The 19,814-nt window shown below is 44.5% G+C and overlaps 1 protein-coding gene across 4 annotated transcripts in view; it reads left to right on the forward strand.

The window, feature by feature from the left end:
* The window catches only part of RGS12 (regulator of G protein signaling 12), a 77,871-nt gene that overhangs the window by 17,523 nt on the left and 40,534 nt on the right, over positions 1–19,814 (forward strand). For all 4 annotated transcript variants that reach the window (XR_011559575.1, XM_070756991.1, XM_070756993.1 and 1 more), the window contains exons 4-6: positions 8,639–8,660; positions 15,111–15,280; positions 16,564–16,656. Coding sequence is in view for 3 of the 4 variants with exons in the window: in XM_070756991.1 (XP_070613092.1) it covers positions 8,639–8,660; positions 15,111–15,280; positions 16,564–16,656 (285 nt within the window). In the remaining variant the exon portion in view is untranslated. The remainder of the gene's footprint in view (positions 1–8,638; positions 8,661–15,110; positions 15,281–16,563; positions 16,657–19,814) is intronic.

Genomic DNA, 19,814 nt, shown 5'->3' on the forward strand with positions numbered 1-19,814 from the left:
TGGCGTGTGATTGTAATCTCCTGTGGACATGCAGCTACACGCCCAGGAGCAGCGAAGAGCAACAAGATTTTACAGGATTGTTTCAATCCGGAGCTAAAGATTCAACTTGCCCAAAGGAAGACTTGAACTAAAAAAGAAATAACTCTCTAAAAACCCCAAAACTCTGGGCAAAATCGCATACGGATAATCCACCAATATGCTGTCTCGGTCGACGGCTCCATGGCTACGCAAGGATTGTCGCAACAAGAATTGAAGACCTTTGAGTTTAGGCTGCCGCTACTCCGCTTTGTAGCGCAGCGTCGAAGGAAGGCTACGTTGAAGCTGGGTGGGTCCCTGGTGGGGGAGAAAGGAGGGAAGGAAGGAAGGACGAGACACTTCACCCTCCCAGTTGTGTGACTGCGAGGAAGGAGACAGAGAGCATGTCTCAGCCACCAGCCCGAGAATTGCTCATCTCAAACGAAAGATAATTCTCTGAAGTCTGCCTGTTCATGGATAAAGTTTGCAAAGACGGTCATGTAAGTTTTACTTTCCTACAAGAGAGAGGGGGGGGAGGGAGGGGAGGGAGGAAGAGAGGGAGGGAGGAAGGAAAGGAAGGAAGGAAAGAAGGAAGGAAGGAAGGGGGAGGGAAGAAAGGAAGATATGGAAGGGAGGGAGGGAGGAAGGGAGGAAGGAAAAAAGGAAGGGAGGGAGGGAAAGAAGGAAAAGAAGGAAGAGGCAGGGAAGAAAGGAAGAGATGGGAGGAAGGAAGGAAAAAGGGAAGGAAAGGGATAGAGGAAGGGAAGGAGAAAGAAGGAAGGAAGGAAGGAAGGAAAAGGGAGGGAGGGAAAGAAGGAAAAGAAGGAAGAGGGAGGGAAGAAAGGAAGAGATGGGAGGAAGGAAGGAAAAAGGGAAGGAAGGGAGAGAGGAAGGGAGGGAGAATGAATGAAGGAAGGAAGGAAAAGGAAGGGAGGGAGGGAAAGAAGGAAAAGGAGGAAGATGGGAAGAAAGGAAGAGATGGAAGGGAGGAAGGAAGGAAAAGGGGAAGGAAGGGAGAGAGGAAGGAAGGAAGAGGGAGGGAGGGAAGAAAGGAAGAGATGGAAGAGAGGAAGGAAGGAAAAGGGAGGGAAGAAAAGAAGAGACGGGAGGGAGGAAGGAAAGAAGGAAGGAAGGGAGGGAGGAAGGAAATAAAAGAAAGAAGGAAGAAGAAAAGAAGGGAAGGAAGGAAGGCAAAGAAGGGAAGAAAGAAAGGAAATAAGAAAGGAATAGTCTATATTGGATTTTAGGAGGGGGAAATCTGTCTTTATTCTGCAGATTAGTGATTTTTTTTTACTGGTTATTCTACAATGTCAACAGACAATACAATGAGTTTCTCGCATTCTATGGCTAACTGGCGTGTAAGCTTCCTAAAAGCCATTTAAAATATTCTTTTTTTTGCTGGTTTTTACGGCCAGTTCAGCTCTTTTGTAGCTCGTTCAAAAACATTAATCCACTTGAATATCGCTTTGCTTGTAGGGTTTTTTGTGTCTTTGGAATTGAGCGGAAGGAAATCTTTCAAAAGATCGGGGTGGGATATTGAAAAAGAACCCGGGCAGATTGTTGGAGAGAAAGAAGATTAAAACGCTGGGGTCATTTATTCAGTTCCTTTTATCCTTGTTGGGGGTCAAAAATGTTTTTGGAGGTGCCCTGTGGTGAGAAAGAAGCATCCGTCTGCATAGCCTTGTTTTGGACTGTACTTTTTCTGCTGGGATTTGACCCAGTTTGTCAATTTCACATCTGATATCCGGACATTTATAACTTTCCTCTCCAAATGTTTTAATCTCAGTTTGTTAGGCATGGAGGCTACGTACGAGGGTTATCCAGAAAGTCAGGTTACAAGGCACGTAGCTCTCGCGGGGAATGTTCGCGGGGGAAGTTGGTATTCCTATTGTGTAGCGGGAAGCCAGCGGAAGAGAACGAGCAGTGCCAGGGGTCAGTAGATCATCGACCGGCGTGGTGGGGAAGGTTAGAGATGAGTGTCCTCATTCCGTTTCCCTCCAAGGGCGAAGTGCGCGCTGTAATGCGCTACCTGAATGCCGAGGACATGAACGCGGCTGTGATGGGTGCCCAAAATGCTCACTGAAGCACACAACATTGACAGTCATTTATTTTATTTATTTTATTTATTTTATTTATTTTATTTATTTTATTTATTTTACTTATTTACTTATTTACTTACTTACTTACTTACTTACTTACTTACTTACTTACTTATTTGATTTGTATGCCGCCCCTCTCCGAAGACTCGGGGCGGCTAACAACAATATAAAAAGACAATGTAAACAAATCTAATATTAAAAACAATCTAAAAAACCCCAATTTAAAGAACCACTCATACATACAAACATACCATGTATAAATTCTATAAGCCTAGGGGGAAGGAAAAACTTCAATTCCCCCATGCCTGACGACAGAGGTGGGTTTTAAGGAGCTTGTGAAAGGCAAGGAGGGTGGGGGCAACTCTGGTATCTGGGGGGAGCTGGTTCCAGAGGGTCGGGGCCGCCACAGAGAAGGCTCTTCTCCTGGGTCCCGCCAAACGACATTGCTTAGTCGACAGGACCCAGAGAAGGCCAACTCTGTGGGACCTAACCGGTCGCTGGGATTCATGCGGCAGAAGGCGGTCCCGGAGATATTCTGGTCCGATGTCATGAAGGGCTTTATAGGTCATAACCAACACTTTGAATTGTGACCGGAAATTGATCGGCAACCAATGCAGAGTGTTGGTGTAACATGGGCATACCTTGGGAAGCCCATGATTGCTCTCGCAGCTTCATTCTGCGCGATCTGAAGTTTCCGAACACTTTTCAAAGTAGCCCCATGTAGAGAGCATTACAGTAGTTGAACCATTTTGAGATGAAACTTGGGCTTATCACCCTACTCCAGAGAGCAAACGTCAGTCAATGGAGTGGTGCCATACCCATTCTCCTTCAGCCCCAAAATTCAAAACTCGGCGAAGAAAACTTGGGCACCCATCGTGCACAAATCTTGGGTACCCATCGCAGCACCGTTCATGCCGTTAGCATTCAGGTAGTGTATTAGCGGGATTTTAGCAAACGCTTGCCCTGGTGGCTCACAGCTGCCTCACCCTCACCCACTCATCCCGGCCCGCAATTGGGTAGAGGGGACTCATCTTCAATTTTTAGCTGCTTCAAGAATATTATCACCTTTTACATATATAAAAGAAAGAGCTGTCCATCAGACAGTTCGTGGGTGAGGGGGGGAGTTGTTATATGTTTATATGTTTTCTACTTATCTCTCTTTTTCTGTCTTGTTTTATTTTTTCTTCACACTTCCTGTTGTTGTTGTTTTTGTCTATTTCAAGACACTGTACAATACCAAAGGTAGACAAATATGTAACAAAGAGAAAGATTATGTACTGTGTTTTTTAATGTTTAATAATAATTTAATAATAATAATTTATTGGATTTGTATGCCGCCCCTCTCCGTAGACTCGGGGCGGCTAACAACAATGATAAAAACAACATGTGACAATCCAATAATAAAAACTAAAAACCCTTATTTATAAAACCAAACATACACACAAACATACCATGCATAACTTGTAATGGCCTAAGGGGAAGGAATATCTCAACTCCCCCATGCCTGGTGGTATAAATGAGTCTTGAGTAGTTTACGAAAGACAGGGAGAGTGGGGGCAATTCTAATCTCCGGGGGGAGTTGGTTCCAGAGGGCTGGGGCCGCCACAGAGAAGGCTCTTCCCCCGGGGCCCGCCAAACGACATTGTTTAGTCGACGGGACCCGGAGAAGGCCAACTCTGTGGGACCTTATCGGTCGCTGGGATTCGTGCGGTAGCAGGCCGTTCCGGAGGTAATCTGGTCCAATGCCATGTAGGGCTTTAAAGGTCATGACCAACACTTTGAATTGTGACCAATGCAGCCAATGCAGGCCACTGAGTGTTGAAGAAACATGGGCGAATCTTGGAAGCCCCACGATGGCTCTCGCAGCTGCGTTCTGCATGATCTGAAGTTTCCGAACACTTTTCAAAGGTAGCCCCATGTAGAGAGCGTTGCAGTAATCGAACCTCGAGGTGATGAGGGCATGAGTGACTGTGAGCAGTGACTCCCTGTCCAAATAGGGCCGCAACTGGTGCACCAGGCGAACCTGGGCAAACGCCCTCTTCGCCACAGCCGAAAAATGATGTTCCAATATCAGCTGTGGATCAAGGAGGACGCCCAAGTTGTGAACCCTCTCTGAGGAGGTCAACAGTTCCCCCCCCCCAGGGTAATGGACGGACAGATGGAATTGTCCTTGGGAGGCAAGACCCACAGCCTCTCCGTCTTGTCTGGGTTGAGTTTGAGTTTGTTGACACCCATCCAGGCCCCAACAGCCTCCAGGCACCGGCACATCACTTCCACTGCTTCGTTGACTTAATAAACTTTTTTTTTTTTTAAAGAATATTATCACCTCGTGGCTCAACTATTGCAACACACTCTACATGGGACTATCCTTGAAAAGCGTTCAGACTACAATTAGTCCGGAACACAGCCGCGCAAACTGTTGTGGGTGTACCCAGGTACACCCACATTACTCCAATATTCCGCGAGGTGCACTGGCTCCCAGTCGATCTCCGAGTGCAATTCACGGTATTGGTTATCACCTATAAAGCCCTACATGGTTTAGGGCCAGACTATTTACGGGACTGCCTCCTGCCGCATACCTCCCAGTGACCGACGAGAGCCCACAGGATCAGCCTTCTCCAGGTCCCGTCAGTCCAACAATGCCGATTGGCGGAGCCACATGGGAGGGCCTTCTTTGTGGCAGCTCCGGTCCTTTGTAATCAACTACCCCCCGAGACTCATACCGCCCCCACCAGTGAAGGGCTGCTCTTCTTACCGCCTACCGGAGCGCCCTCGGAAGCCGTTGCATGCACACACCTATTGGTGCAAGATTTGGCTTCTGCACATGCACAACAAACCAAATCTCATGTGAGGACGTGTGCAAAAGCAGGATTTCGGTGATTTGCACCGATATTTTTGCTCCTGTGCATACGCAGAAGCAAAAGATCGGCAAAAATTGCCGAAACCTTGCTTTCGCATGCATCCTCGTGCAAGATTTGCATGCAGAAGCCAAATCTCATGCGGGAGTGCGTTGGGAGCACGCAGCTGCACATGCATCCCAGAATTTCCTACCAGAGCCGCGCACCGATGGCTTCCTACCACGGGCCCCCACCCAGAAGTCTGTGAAAGGCTCTGAAGCTCTGATGAAGAAGAAATGCATGATTGCTGAATGATTGTTTTATTTGGGGGGGTGGGGGTTAACTGTTATTTTATATTGTTTTATTGTCGTACGCTGCCCAGCGTCCAAAAGAAGTTGGGCGGCTTATAAATTTATTAAGTTGAATTAAATTAAATATTGTTGGGCTTCTACGCGTTGAATTGAATGAGCCTTACTCCCAGGTTCGCTCGCGCCTGCCAAGTGGTCAACGAGATGGCCACGAAGGGACCGCGAGGCTCGGCCCCGCCCACCCGGACGACGCCATTTTTGGTTCTTTTACTCTTTGCACATGCAAAGAATGCTTTGCGCATGCGCGGAGGGTAAAAGAACCCAAACGGCGGCATCTGGCTGGGTGGGTGGAGCCTCGCACTCCCTTCGCGGCTGGCTTTCCGACGACTGACAGGGATGTGCGAACGCGGAGCATTTAGTCCCTGCTTACTTCTCCCTGCGAAGGTTACGAAAAGTACTCCATTAGGGGAGGGAGAAACAGGCCGAGCCAGATACAGAAACACACACACACAGAGGTCAAGAAGGCAAAAATTGGGAGTGGAAAGTTAAAGTAACCCGTTAAAAGTTAGAAAAAGAAGAAAAATCAGGTAGTTTAATTATGTTGGAGTCAGAGATGGCTGCTTTCATCATGCTTGAAGAACGACAAAACAAACCACTTAATAATAATTAATAATAATAATTTATTGGATTTGTATGCCGCCCCTCTCCGCAGACACTTAGAATTCTTTGTTGCCCAAGTGTGATAGGACACACACATACACAGATACACACACACAAAAAGGAATTTGTATCCAGTGCATAAGCTCTCAGTGTACATAATACACACACACACACACAGATACACGCACAAAAAAAGGAATTTGTCTCCAGTGCATAAGCTCTCAGTGTACATAATACACACACACACACACACACAGATACACGCACAAAAAAAGGAATTTGTCTCCAGTGCATAAGCTCTCAGTGTACATAACAGCTGTAAGTGATAAATCATGATTGTGGTCGTCATAAAAATCAGAATGTCCAGCAAACCTGGAAAACAGGGAAATCAGGGAAATTGGTGCTTTGGGAAATATCAGGGAATTATCATGGAATTTGTGGGGGGGGAAACAGAATAAATCAGGGGGGAAAGAGAGCTGGGATTGCGCAGCAGGTAGAGTGCTGTACTGCAGGCCACTGAAGCTGACTGTAGATCTGTAGGTCAGCGGTTCAAATCTCATCACCGGCTCAAGGTTGACTCAGCCTTCCATCCTTCCGAGGTGGGTAAAATGAGGACCCGGATTATGGAGGCAATATGCTGGCTCTGTTAAAAAATGCTATTGCTAACATGTTGTAAGACGCCCTGAGTCTAAGGAGAAGGGCAGCAAGAAAAATCGAATCAATCAATAAAAACCAAACTGTATTCAAATGTTTACAAGTCAGGGAAAAATCATGTAAAAAAAAAAAGGATTGCGCTGCCTGGCAGAGTCAAGCAAAAATGAGCATAACTGTGGCAACAACTTGCTTCCTCAGCTACTGGATATTTCTCCATGGCTTAGCCATTTGGTATGACGTCCAGTGTTCCCTCTAATTTTTTGGGGGGGTGGGCGGAAAAGTATAGTGTCTGAGCGGCAGTCCCTCCGGGACTGGGCGGCACAGAAATAATAAATAAATAGATAAACAAACAAACAAACAAACAAACAAATAAAAAACCCACCCTGTTTTGCCTCAGAGAATTTCAAAATAAAATACTGTACTGTGTGTCTATAACAGTGAGCTCATAATAGGGCAACTCTATCAATATCAAAATGCCACTTAAATAGTTGAGCTACTTTCAAACTAGATTTTGATTTTCTTTCTCTCTTCCTTACTCCCATTCTTTTTCTTTCTGTTTTCCTTCCTCTCTTTTTTCTATCTGTTTCTCTATCTTCCTCTCTTCCTCTCTCTCTCCTTCCCTCTCACTCTTTCCCTCTCGGCTTCTGGGCAGGTTTGGAAAACTCTGAGTTGATGATGATTTTTAAGTGAGCGATTGCTCACTGCTCAGCTTAGAGGGAACTATGCTTACAAACCCAAGCCTCCGAAAGTGTAACGGGAAAACGTGTTGAGAAACCTCCATGGGACTTCTCTAAGAATCTCCTGGGAGGAAACAGGGACGGAAAAGGCATGGAGAAGCCTCTGTGGGGCCTCTCTAGGAATCTCCTGGGAGGAAACAGGACCAGAAAAGGCAGGGAGAAGCCTCCGTGGGACCTCTCTAGGAATCTCCTGGGAGGAAACATGGCCGGAAAAGGCAGGGAGAAGCCTCCGTGGGACTTCTCTAGGAATCTTCTGGGAGGAAACAGGGTCAGAAAAGGCAGGGGGAAGCCTCCATGGGACCTCTCTAGGAATCTCCTGGGAGGAAACGGCCTCCACCCTCCCTGTGGTTTCCCCAATCGCACACATTAGTTGCTTTTACACTGATTCCTATGGGAAAAATTGCTTCTTCTTACAAAATGTTCTACTTAAGAACCTGGTCACGGAACGAATTAAGTTCGCAAGTAGAGGTACCACTGTATCGTAAAATAGAACCCTTAGCGATCAGTCATACATAAATATCATATTTTTCTGAGTACAAGATGCACTTTTTTCTGTCCTAAAGAGGGCAGCCGTTTTTGGCCTCCCGAAGGGCCATTCCCACATCCTATTTTTGCAGAAAATGGACCAGTTTTTTAAAAAATGGAGTGCCCAGACAGTTTGGGAGGCCTGCAGAATGCTCCTGGGGGCTTGGAAAAGGCAAAATCACCCCAATTTTTCTGAAAAACAAGCATTTTTCCCCAAAAACGGGGACTTTTTTTGCCTTCCCCCAGCCCCCAGGAACACTCTGCGGGCCTCCCAAACCCTCTCTGTGCCCCTTTTATTTTGCAAAAATGGGTGAAAAATGGTTCTGTTTTTGCAAAAAAAAAAAAAAAAGGGTGCGCAGTGAGTTTAGGAAGCCAGCAGAATGTTCCTAGGGGCTGAGGAGTACGAAAAACAACACAATGGGCAAACTGGAAATCTGTTTTGCCGAACTTCCAGTTTGCCTGTTGAGCCATTTTTTGCACTCCGGGGATTCAGGGCAAAAAGGCCTCCCCCAAAGCCGGAAATCAGCTGGCTAGCGCACGCATGCCGTAGGTTCACCATCACGGGTATCGGATATACTGTCTCCCTCCTTCCGAAGTCCACTTGATTCGTTCAAAACCTTCCTTTGTCTTCACTGGGAAGTTCCATTGTCTTCTCGTTGACGGACTGAATCACATCTCACCGAATGGGCTTGAAGGTTGGACGAAAGGGGTGGATAAAGAATATGGCTCGGATCTTTGAATTTTCCAGTTTTTGCATTTGTGATTAATCATCTCTCTCTCTGTCTTCCCTTCTCTCCCTGCAGTCTACAGCTGTGTCTGATGGAGGTAAGCGAAATACTTCTGTGTTTATGGAAAGAACTGATATTATTATTATTATTATTATTATTATTATTATTATTAATTGGATTTGTATGCCGCCCCTCTCCGCAGACTCAGGGCGGCTAACAACAATGATAAAAACAGCATGTACAATCCAATTAATAAAACAACTAAAAACCCTTATTATAAAAACCAAACATACACACAAACATACCATGCATAACTTGTAATGGCCTAGGGGGAAGGAATATCTTAACTCCCCTATGCCTGGCGATAAAGGTGGGTCTTGAGTAATTTGCGAAAGACAAGGAGAGTGGGGGCCGTTCTAATCTCTGGGGGGAGTTGATTCCAGAGGGCCGGGGCCGCCACAGAGAAGGCTCTTCCCCTGGGGCCCGCCAAACGACACTGTTTGGTCGACGGGACCCGGAGAAGACCCACTCTGTGGGACCTTATCGGCCGCTGGGATTTGTGCGGTAGAAGGCGGTTCCGGATGTATTCTGGCCCAATTCCATTTATGGCTTTAAAGGTCATATTGTTTAAGGCACTTTGACAATGAATGAGAGTAGCACTGATGATGTTACCTAGTTGGGTCGGGAAATGTCTGCAAGAAAACAAGCAAGCTCAGAGAACATCAAAGACCTCACAGTCCTCCTTGTCCTTTTCCTCCTCCTTCTCCTGTTCTTCTTCTTTTTTTTCTTCTCCTTCTTCTCTCTCTCTCTCTTCCTCTTCCTCCTTTCTGCAAATACCACCCATTTCTAGTACTGATGGTGTTACCTAGTTGGCTCATGAGACGTCTGCAGGAAAACAAGCAAGTTCAAAGAACATCAGAGACCTCACAGTCCTCCTTCTACTCTTCCTTTTCCTCCATCCCTCTTCTTCTTCCTCCTCTTCTTCTTCCTCTTCCTTTTCCTCTTTCCCTTCTCCCTTCTCCCTCTTCTTCCTCTTCTTCTCCTCCTTTCTTTTTTTCTTCCTCTTTTACTTCTCCTCTCTCTCTATCTCTCTCTTCCTCTTTCTCCTCGTCCTTTCTGCAAATACCATCCCTTTCAACCACTGATGATGTTACCTAGTTGGGTCACGAAATGTCTGCCAAGAAAACCACTAAGCTCAGAGACCCCTCATTTCAACCCTGAGCTACGAATATTCTCCTTTATTAAGGATGCTTTTGTATAAAAGTAACAGCAATGGTGTCTCTTTGTTTCATACACTAACCGTGAGGTCTAACGTCCACCTAACTCATTCCCCACTTGAAGCAGTTACTCATTCATACGTTAGTAGTTATGGGAGGAGGAGAATAGAAGGGAAGGTGGCGTAGGTGAGGACCCATGCTGAATCAGGCCAGAGCCCATCGAGTCCAGCATTCTGTGTCCCACAGTGGCCCACCAATTGTCCATGGGGATCTTGAGCAGAAAGAGGAGGCAAGACCCTCCCTTTTCATGGACCCCCAACGAATGGGACCCAAGGGAACCCTGCCTGCCTCAACCAACATAGAGGCGGCACTTGGACATCCGTTTCAATAAGGGAGAGAAGGGAGGAAAAGGAAGGAAGGAAGGAAGGAAGGAAGGAAGGAAGGAAGGAACATAAGAACATAAGAAGAGCCCTGTTGAATCAGGCCAAAGCCCATCGAGTCCAGCATTCTCCAGGTCCCGTCGACTAAACAATGTCGTTTGACGGGACCCAGGAGAAGAGCCTTCTCTGTGGCGGCCCCGACCCTCTGGAACCAGCTCCCCCCGGAGATCAGAACTGCCCCCACCCTCCTTGCCTTTCGTAAAGTTCTTAAGACCCATCTCTGCCATCAGGCATGGGGGAACTGAGACATCTCCCCCGGGCCTATACAGTTTATACATGGTATGTTTGTGTGTATGCTTGCTTTTAATAATGGGGTTTTTAGTGTTTTTAAAATTATTAGATTTGTTCTTACATTGTCTTTGTTATTGTTGTGAGCCGCCCCGAGTGTACGGAGAGGGGTGGCATACAAATCTAATAAATAAATAAAATGAATAAATAAATTCTGTGTCCCACAGGGACCCACCAATTGTCCATGGGGATCTTGAGCAGAAAGAGAAGGCAAAACCCTCCCTTTCCCTGGACCCCCAACAAATGAGAATCCAAGGGGACCCTGCCTGCCTCAACCAACATAGAGGCGGCACTTGGACATCCCTTTCAATAACCACCTATGATACACTTGGCATCCACCCTTAAATTTGCAAGGGCAGAGGCCATGGGTGGGTGGGATCTGGGGCCTGGGGGTGGTGGGGTAAGGAATCAGGGACAGGCAGGGATGATGGGCAACAGAAGACGAGGGAATTGTGGTGGCAGCTCATGGGAAGGTGGATGCAGAATCCGTACTAGTCTCCGGCCAGTGTTCCCTCTAATTTTTTTGGGGGGTGGGCGGAAAAGTATAGTGTCTGAGTGGCAGTCCCTTCGGGACTGGGCGGCACAGAAATAATAAATAAATAAATAAATAAACAAACAAACAAACAAATAAAAAACCCACCCTGTTTTGCCTCAGAGAATTTCAAAATAAAATACTGTACTGTGTGTCTATAACAGTGAGCTCATAATAGGGCAACTCTATCAATATCAAAATGCCACTTAAGTAGTTGAGCTAGTTTCAAACTAGATTTTGATTTTCTTCCTCTCTTCCTTACTCCCATTCTTTTTCTTTCTCTTTTCCTTCCTCTCTTTTTTCTATCTGTTTCTCTTTCTTCCTCTCTTCCTCTCTCTCTCCTTCCCTCTCACTCTTTCCCTCTTGGCTTCTGGGCAGGTTTGGAAAACTCTGAGTTGATGATGATTTTTAAGTGAGCGATTGCTCACTGCTCAGCTTAGAGGGAACTATCTCTCCGGCCACTCGAGCTGCTGTGTCTCTCCTTTCATTGCGCTGCGGGTTGAATAATTCATATCCCTTCGGCAACAGCCCCGGAGGACTTCTTTTCGGTTGTTGTTGTTCAATTATTGATGTCCGCACTGAATTAGCTTAGAGTCAAGAGCATCTTTCAGGCTCTGGAGATGCCCCTTGGAGGAAAGGCTGTAAAATAAGAGCTGAAGGGACCCACAGAAAGGATGCTGGCTGCCCTTGGTTTTGCCACCAGCGGGAGGCCAGCTGGACCTTCTCCGTGGGTTCGGCCCCTCGGCTGGGCATGGCCGCTGAAGGGTGGCCTTCCCTGAGAGACTGGAAGGGTCTGCTGAAGTGGCACCACGCCAGGGGCTCCTACCAGCTTTATCCAGGTAATGCCTCACTGATCTTGACCGACAAGAACAAGGGGACACAATCTGAAGTTAGTTGGGGGAAAGATCAAAGGAAACATGAGAAAATATTATTTTACTGAAAGAGTAGTAGATCCTTGGAACAAACTTCCAGCAGACGTGGTTGGTAAATCCACAGTAACTGAATTTAAACATGCCTGGGATAAACATATATCCATTGTAAGATAAAATACAGGAAATAGTATAAGGGCAGACTAGATGGACCATGTCTTTTTCTGCCGTCAGTCTTCTATGTTTCTATGACTGGTGATTTTTTTAATATAAGAGAAGGATTTAGGGGTAGTGATTTCTGACAATCTCCAAATGGGTGAACAGTGCAATCAGGCGGTAGGGAAAGCAAGTAGAATGCTTGGCTGCATAGCTAGAGGTATAACAAGCAGGAAGAGGGAGATGGTGACCCCGCTATATAGAGCGCTGGTGAGACCACATTTGGAATACTGTGTTTAGTTCTGGAGACCTCGCCTACAAAAAGATATGGATCAAATTGAACGGGTCCAAAGACGGGCTACAAAAACGGCTGAAGGTCTTAAACTGATCAGGAAAGACTTACTGAGCTCAATCTATATTGGGGGACAGAATGGAAGGGGGGGACACGATCGAAACATTTAAATACATTAAAGGGTTCAATAAGGTTCAGGAGGGAAGTGTTTTTAATAGGAAAGTGAACACAAGAACACGAGTCTATGGAGAGGGGCGGCACACAAATCCAATGCATGCATGCATGCATGCATGCAGAAAGAAAGAAAGAAAGAAAGAAAGAAAGAAAGAAAGAAAGAAAGAAAGAAAGAACAAGGGGGCACAATCTGAGGTTAGTTGGGGGAAATATCAGAAGCCACGTGAGAAAATATTTGACTGAAAGAATAGTAGATGCTTGGAACAAACTCCCAGCAGACGCGGTTGGTAAATCCACAGTCACTGAATTTAAACATGCCTGTGATAAACATAGATCCATCCTAAGATAAAATACAGGAAACAGTATAAGGGCAGACTAGATGGACCATGAGGTCTTTTTCTGCCCTCAATCTTCTATGTTTCTATGAATCTATGATCCACTGGAACTTGTGTCAGAACTACCATCTACCAGTGGCAAAGAACTGGTGGGATCATAAGCCTGAAAAAGTGGTCGAAAAGAGCAAGCAAAACTACTGTGGGACTTCCGACTGACCGAATTTTGGAACATAATACACCAGACATCCTGATTGTGGAGAAAAAGAAAATATGGATCATCGACATCACAATCCCAGGAGACAGCAGAATTGAGGAGAAGCAGCTAGAGAAATTTGCAAAATACGAAGATTTGAAAATCGAGCTGCAGTGACTCTGGCATAAGCCACTGAAAGTGGTCCCAGTGGTCCGGGGCACGCTGGGCGCAGTGCCAAAAGATCTCAGTGAAAACCATCGGAATTGGCAAAATCTCCATGTCAACTGCAAAAGGCCACTTTACTGGGGTCGGCACAAATAATTTGCCGCTACATCACGCAGACTCCTAGGTGCTTGGGAAGCGCCCGACTGGTGATGAAATATGAAATCCAGCATAGTGATCTCGTTTGCTGTGTTGTAATTAATCCGTGGAACGGCTTGCCTCCAGAAGTTGTGAATGCTCCAACACAGGAAGTTTTTAAGCAGATGTTGGATAACCATCTGTCTGAAGTGGTGTAGGGTTTCCTGCCTAAGCAGAGGGTTGGACTAGAAGACCTCCAAGGTGCCTCCCAGCTCTGTTAATCTGACAGCTGCTTGTTTATCAAGAAGGTCATCAAGATGTGTCTACATTCCTACTGAGCAAGGCGAGAAGCAACCTGAAATTAAAGAGGAATTTCCTGACAGCGAGAACAATTAACCAGTGGAACAGCCTGCCACCAGAGGTTCTGGATGCTCCAACAGTGGAGCTTTTTAAAGATTGGATAAACATTTATTTGAAATAGGATTTCTTGCTTGAGCAGGGGGTTGGACTAGAAAACCTCCAAAGTTCCTCCCAACTCCGTTCTTATAGAAAGATAGAAGATTGACAGCAGAAAAAGACCTCATGGTCCATCTAGTCTGCCCTTATACTATTTCCTGTATTTTATCTTAGGATGGATCTATGTTTATCCCAGGCATGTTTAAATTCAGTGACTGTGGATTTACCAACCGCGTCTGCTGGGAGTTTGTTCCAAGCATCTACTGCTCTTTCAGTCAAATAATAGACAGATTGAGTTCATGAAGTCTTTCCTGGTAAATTTTATGCTTAAGACCTTCCACCATTTTTGTAGCCCGTCTTTGGACCCGTTCAATTTTGTCAATATCTTTTTGTAGGTGATATCAATATCATCTCCAGAACTGAACATCATCTGTGCCACAGCATCAATTACTACTACTACTAGTACTACTACTACTACTACTACTACTACTACTACTACTATTATTATTATTATTATTATTATTATTATTATTATTATTATTATTATGTCAATACAACACAGCAAATGAGATCACTGTGCTGGATTTCGTATTTCATCACCAGTCGGGCGCTTCCCAAGCACCTAGGACTGTGTGATGTAGTGGCGAATTATGTGTGCCGATCCCAGTAAAGCGGCCTTTTGCAATTGACAGATGGAGATTTTGTCAATTCCGATGGTTTTCAAATTTCCGCTGAGATCCTTTGGCACTGTGCCCAGCGTGATGATGATAATAATAATAATAATAATAATAATAATAATAATAATAATAATAATAATAATAATAATATTACTATTATTTTAACAAAAAAGTAATGCATAAAAAATGAGATTGATGTGCTGTATTTTGTATCATAATACAGTAGTCCCTCACCTATCGCTGGTGTTACGTTCCAGACCTGGCCGCGATAGGTGAAATCCGCGATGGGGAATTTATCGACTGATAGTACTTATTTAAGTATTTATATTGTAATTGTTTGGTAAGTTTTCATTGTTTTAAGTGTTTATAAACCCTTCCCACACAGTATTTATTTTAGATACAGTATTTAAATACAGTATTTACAATTTTAGATTTTTTTTTTTTTTTTTTGAAAAACCTGCCGATCGAGTTCGGCGGGCTGTTTAAATCTGCCGATCGACTTCCTCAGAAACCCGCAATGAAGTGAAGCCGCAGTAGGTGAAGCGCGGTATAGGAAGGGACTACTGTACAGGACTTTGTGATATATTATTTAACGCATTTATTTTGCTGTTACTGCAGAGCTGAATCACAGTGACTTGAAAGATGGCGCCAGTGACACCAGCCTCAGCAGTAATGCCAGCCTGCCCAGTGTCCAAAGCTGCCAACGACAACGAGAGAGAAGGGTCGCCAGTTGGGCTGTTTCCTTTGAGCGCCTCCTGCAGGATCCCCTTGGTATTCGATATTTCTCTGTAAGCAATGGGGAACGACTAAGCCACGGTCGTTTTGGATTTGGCGTCATCCCAAACAGAGTGGGCTGAACCGGCATCGGGCTGCAGCTGGCGGTATCTAAGAGACCTTGAGCAGCCTGGCATCTCCTAGGCCAGTGATGGCGAATCTTTTTTTCCTTGGGTGCCGAAAGAGCGTGCGTGCGTGCTATCGTGCAGGCGCGAGTGCCCACACCTATAATTCAATGCCTGGGGAAGGTGAAAATAGCTTCTCCCGCCACCTGGAGGCCTTCTGGAGGCCAGAAATGGCCTGTTTCCCAACTTCTGGTGGGCCCAGTAAGCTCGTGTTTCTCCCTCCCCAGGCTCCAAAGGCTTCCCTGGAGCTGGGGAAGGGTATAAATGCCCTCCCCCTCCCCCCGGAGGCTCCCTGGAAGCCAAAAACACTCTCCCAGAGCCTTTGTGTGAGCCAAAAATCAGCTGGCCAGCATACACATGCACATTGGAGCTGGGCTAGGACAATGGTTTGTATGCTAGCAGATATGGCTCAGTGTGCCACCTGTGTCACCTGTGCCATAGGTTCACCATCACTGTCCTAGGCTAGTCTATCCTGACCTTGGCAAACACAGTAGGACTGGAGATGGAATGGGAGTGGCAGGCCTTAGGGAAGGTCTAAGGCAGCGATGGTGAACTGCCAAAAGGGGTGTGGGTGTGCTAGCATGCGTGCACATGCCCACACCTCTTCCCTCCACGCATGCACACATACTCCCACACTGCCCGCCCCCCGTACATGCACACAAGCCTTTCTGAAGCATGTTAGGTAAAAAATATGCCCAAACTGGAAGTTCAGGAAAACGCAGAGTGCTCTTGGGGGGCCGTGGAGGACAAAAACATTTTTTCCTTACTTACCTCTTTGAAATCTTGACGCATCTTATACACTGGTGTGTCTATATTAATCCTAAAAATATGGTAATCCCTTGAGCCAGGAGATGGACGGATGGAGCCAAACCTGGAGATTTTCCTCCGTTTTCTGCCGATCCATGGGCCAATAACATGGTTGCCTCCTTCAGTGCCATCACAACGATCATCCTTCTCCATAGCTGGGTTTAATTCAGTTGCCGTTGCCGTTCAATTTGTTTTTGAGTCTCACCAGCCATCTCCTCCAACCAAAGACAGACTTCCAAAGAAACATAGGAGGGTCTCTTTGCTGGAAGATATTTCGGGGTTTGAATTTGAGATCTGGTGGGCTTTTGGAGGGTCCTTGGATGTTTCCACTCAGTGTGGTTTTTTAATTCTTCTTCCCCAACTAGGATTTTTTACAGAAGGAATTTAGTGAAGAAAACATCCTGTTTTGGCAAGCCTGTGAATATTTTAATCACATACCTGCTCACGACAAAAAGGAGGTGAGGTTACCTTGTCGAACGCCTTTTCTCTTTTTTCCCGTTTGTTTGAAATCAATTTGCAATCAATTTAGGCTGTTCAAACTCTTTAGAAGATTTAAAGTGAGGTGCAGGGAAAAGAAAGGAGGCACCACCCCGAGGAAGGAGAAGATAGCTAGTCCTCGACTTACGACAGTTCATTTAGTGACCATTCAAAGTTACCACAGCCCTGAAAAAAAGTGACTTGTGATCATTTTTCACGCTCCCGGTATCAGGGTTCCCAAACAGCATCCAAAATTAAATCAGAGTCCGAGGCATAGACACAGTGGTTAGACTGCAGTACTGCAAGCTACTTCTGCTGATCACCAACTGCCAGCAGTTTGGCAGATCGAATCTCAGTAGGCTCAAGGTTGACTCAGCCTTCCGTCCTTCCTTGGTTGGTAAAATGTGGACCCAGATTCTTGAGGGCAAGATGCTCTCTGTAAACTGCTTAGAGAGGGCTGTAAAGCTCTGTGAAGCGGTATACAAGTGTAAATGCTATTGCTATTCTTTAAAGTTCCAATTTATTAACAGAGCCATGTTGGCACATCTGTGAGAAACCCAAATCTAAAGCTACCAGGGTTTATCCACCCATTTTAAAGTTCCCACACCCACAACTTCATCATGTTCACCAGTCTCCTTCATACCAACGTGTCTGTTACTCCCATCCACTTCCTGGCAGGTGCTGAACAAAGGATGACCTTGAGACTCTAGAAGGAATTTGTTATGGCTACATTGCTACATCCCTCATGCAGCAACGCCCTTCCAAATTCCCACAGTGAGAATACAACCTAATGCATATGTTGCAGGCCAAAGTCTCCAAATCAAACGATGGCTTCGGCCTAACATATGGCCTGTGTAGACTCCATATGATCATAATTGGCAACTGATTCAAATTTATGCGACTGTCTGACTAGTAAAGATAACAGGGAAGCCATGGAAGACAAATGGAAAATATGGTTTTCCCCAGTGGCCGTTGTGACAGTTGTTAAGTCGAGGGGCAGCCTGTATCTCACAGCTTCAATAATTCTGGCATACTTTTATTTTTATTTTTTTTTAAAATAATTTGTATTTATTTATAAACTTTAAAAATGCATATTTACTGACCCCTCGCATGCTTGACATAAACTGTTTCGACTCCTCTCTTCAAAATGATGCTATAGAGCACCGCACACCAAGACACAAGAGCAGTTTTTTCCCGAATGCCATCACTCTGCTAAACAAATAATTCCCTCAACACTGTCAAACTATTTACTAAGGCTGTACTATTATTACTACTGGTTTTTTCTCATCATTCCTATTACCCATCTCCTCCCACTTATGACTGTAACTTGTTGCTTGTATCCTTACGATTTTATTAATATTGATTGTTTCCTTATTGCTTATTTTACAATCATTAAGTGTTGTACCTCGTGATTCTTGACAAATGTCTCTTTTTTAATGTACACTGAGAGCTTATGCACCAAGAACTTGGCCAATAAAGAATTCTATTCTTTTCTTTTCTATTTTCTATTCTATTCTAAAGAAAAAATAAATAAGATATTAAACAATACAAACCCCCCAAAAAGCTAAATACATATACACACAATTATAACTTTAAAGTTATTTTACCGTACATATCTCAGCTAATCCTTTATGCTTATTTACTATTTTTACCTGTTTCTTCTATCATTATAATCAACATTTCTCTAAAGATCTTCTATTCTATTCTAAAGAAAAAATAAATACGACATTAAATGATACAAACCCCCAAAAAAGCTAAATACATATACACACAATTATAACTTTAAAGTTATTTTACCGTACATATCTCAGCTAATCCTTTATGCTTATTTACTATTTTTACCTGTTTCTTCTATCATTATAATCAATATTTCTCTAAAGATCTTCTATTCTATTCTATTCTAAAGAAAAAATAAATAAGACATTAAACGATACAAACCAAAAAAAAAAAGCTAAATACATATACACACAATTATAACTTTAACGTTATTTTACCGTACATATCTCAGCTAATCCTTTATGATTATTTACTATTTTACCTATTTCTTCTATCATAATCAATATTTCTCTAAGGATCTTAATTATAACACCATTATTTAATATACGAAGGTTGCCCAGAAAGTAATGCACCACATTTTTTTTCTTCAACAATTCAACACTCCCTATTTTTCCACCTAATTTCTGTCCCGTTCTATGGCCTTTGTCCAGCGAGACCCAAGGGCGTGTACGCCCTGTCGGTACCCCTCCTTGTTCTGGTCACAAAGCCATTTCTGCATTGTGCGAATCACCTCTAATGGCCTCTCGCTCTGTGCCCAGCAACTAACCGTCTTTCTATTGACTGCAGATTCTCTATAGACTGTACACAAACATTTGTGAATGTTCCCAACAGTTTCTTTCTCTGCAGTGAGAAATTCAATGACGACACGTTGCTTGCAATGTACATCACTTACAGACGCCATTTTGAAACACGGCTGCAGCTACGCTATCTGTCTAAAGAAATGCAAAATTTAAACCCACACTCCTCACAATTCAAATATTGTATATCTAAAGTTTCACATTCGTACCATTACTGTAGGCTGAGGGAAAAAATGTGATGCATTGCTTTCTGGGAGACCCTTGTATATATTTCTAAATATTAATATAATGAAGTACTGTATGCAATGGAAACTGCAGTTTAATGTTTCCAAATGTAAAATGATGCACTTGGGGAAAAGGAATCCTCAATCTGAGTATTGCATTGGCAGTTCCGTGTTAGCAAAAACTTCAGAAGAGAAGGATTTAGGGGTAGTGATTTCTGACAGTCTCAAAATGGGTGAGCAGTGTGGTCGGGCAATAGGAAAAGTAAGTAGGATGCTTGGCTGCATAGCTAGAGGTATAACAAGCAGGAAGAGGGAGATTGTGATCCCCTTATATAGAGCGCTGGTGAGACCACATTTGGAATACTGTGTTCAGTTCTGGAGACCTCACCTACAAAAAGATATTGACAAAATTGAACGGGTCCAAAGACGGGCGACAAGAATGGTGGAAGGTCTTAAGCATAAAACGTATCAGGAAAGACTTAATGAACTCAATCTGTATAGTCTGGAGCAGTGGTCCCCAACGTTTTTTCCACCAGGGACCAGTTTCAGCAAGACAATTTT

Source organism: Erythrolamprus reginae, chromosome 7 (genome assembly GCF_031021105.1).
Source record: "Erythrolamprus reginae isolate rEryReg1 chromosome 7, rEryReg1.hap1, whole genome shotgun sequence".
NCBI lineage: Eukaryota > Metazoa > Chordata > Lepidosauria > Squamata > Dipsadidae > Erythrolamprus > Erythrolamprus reginae.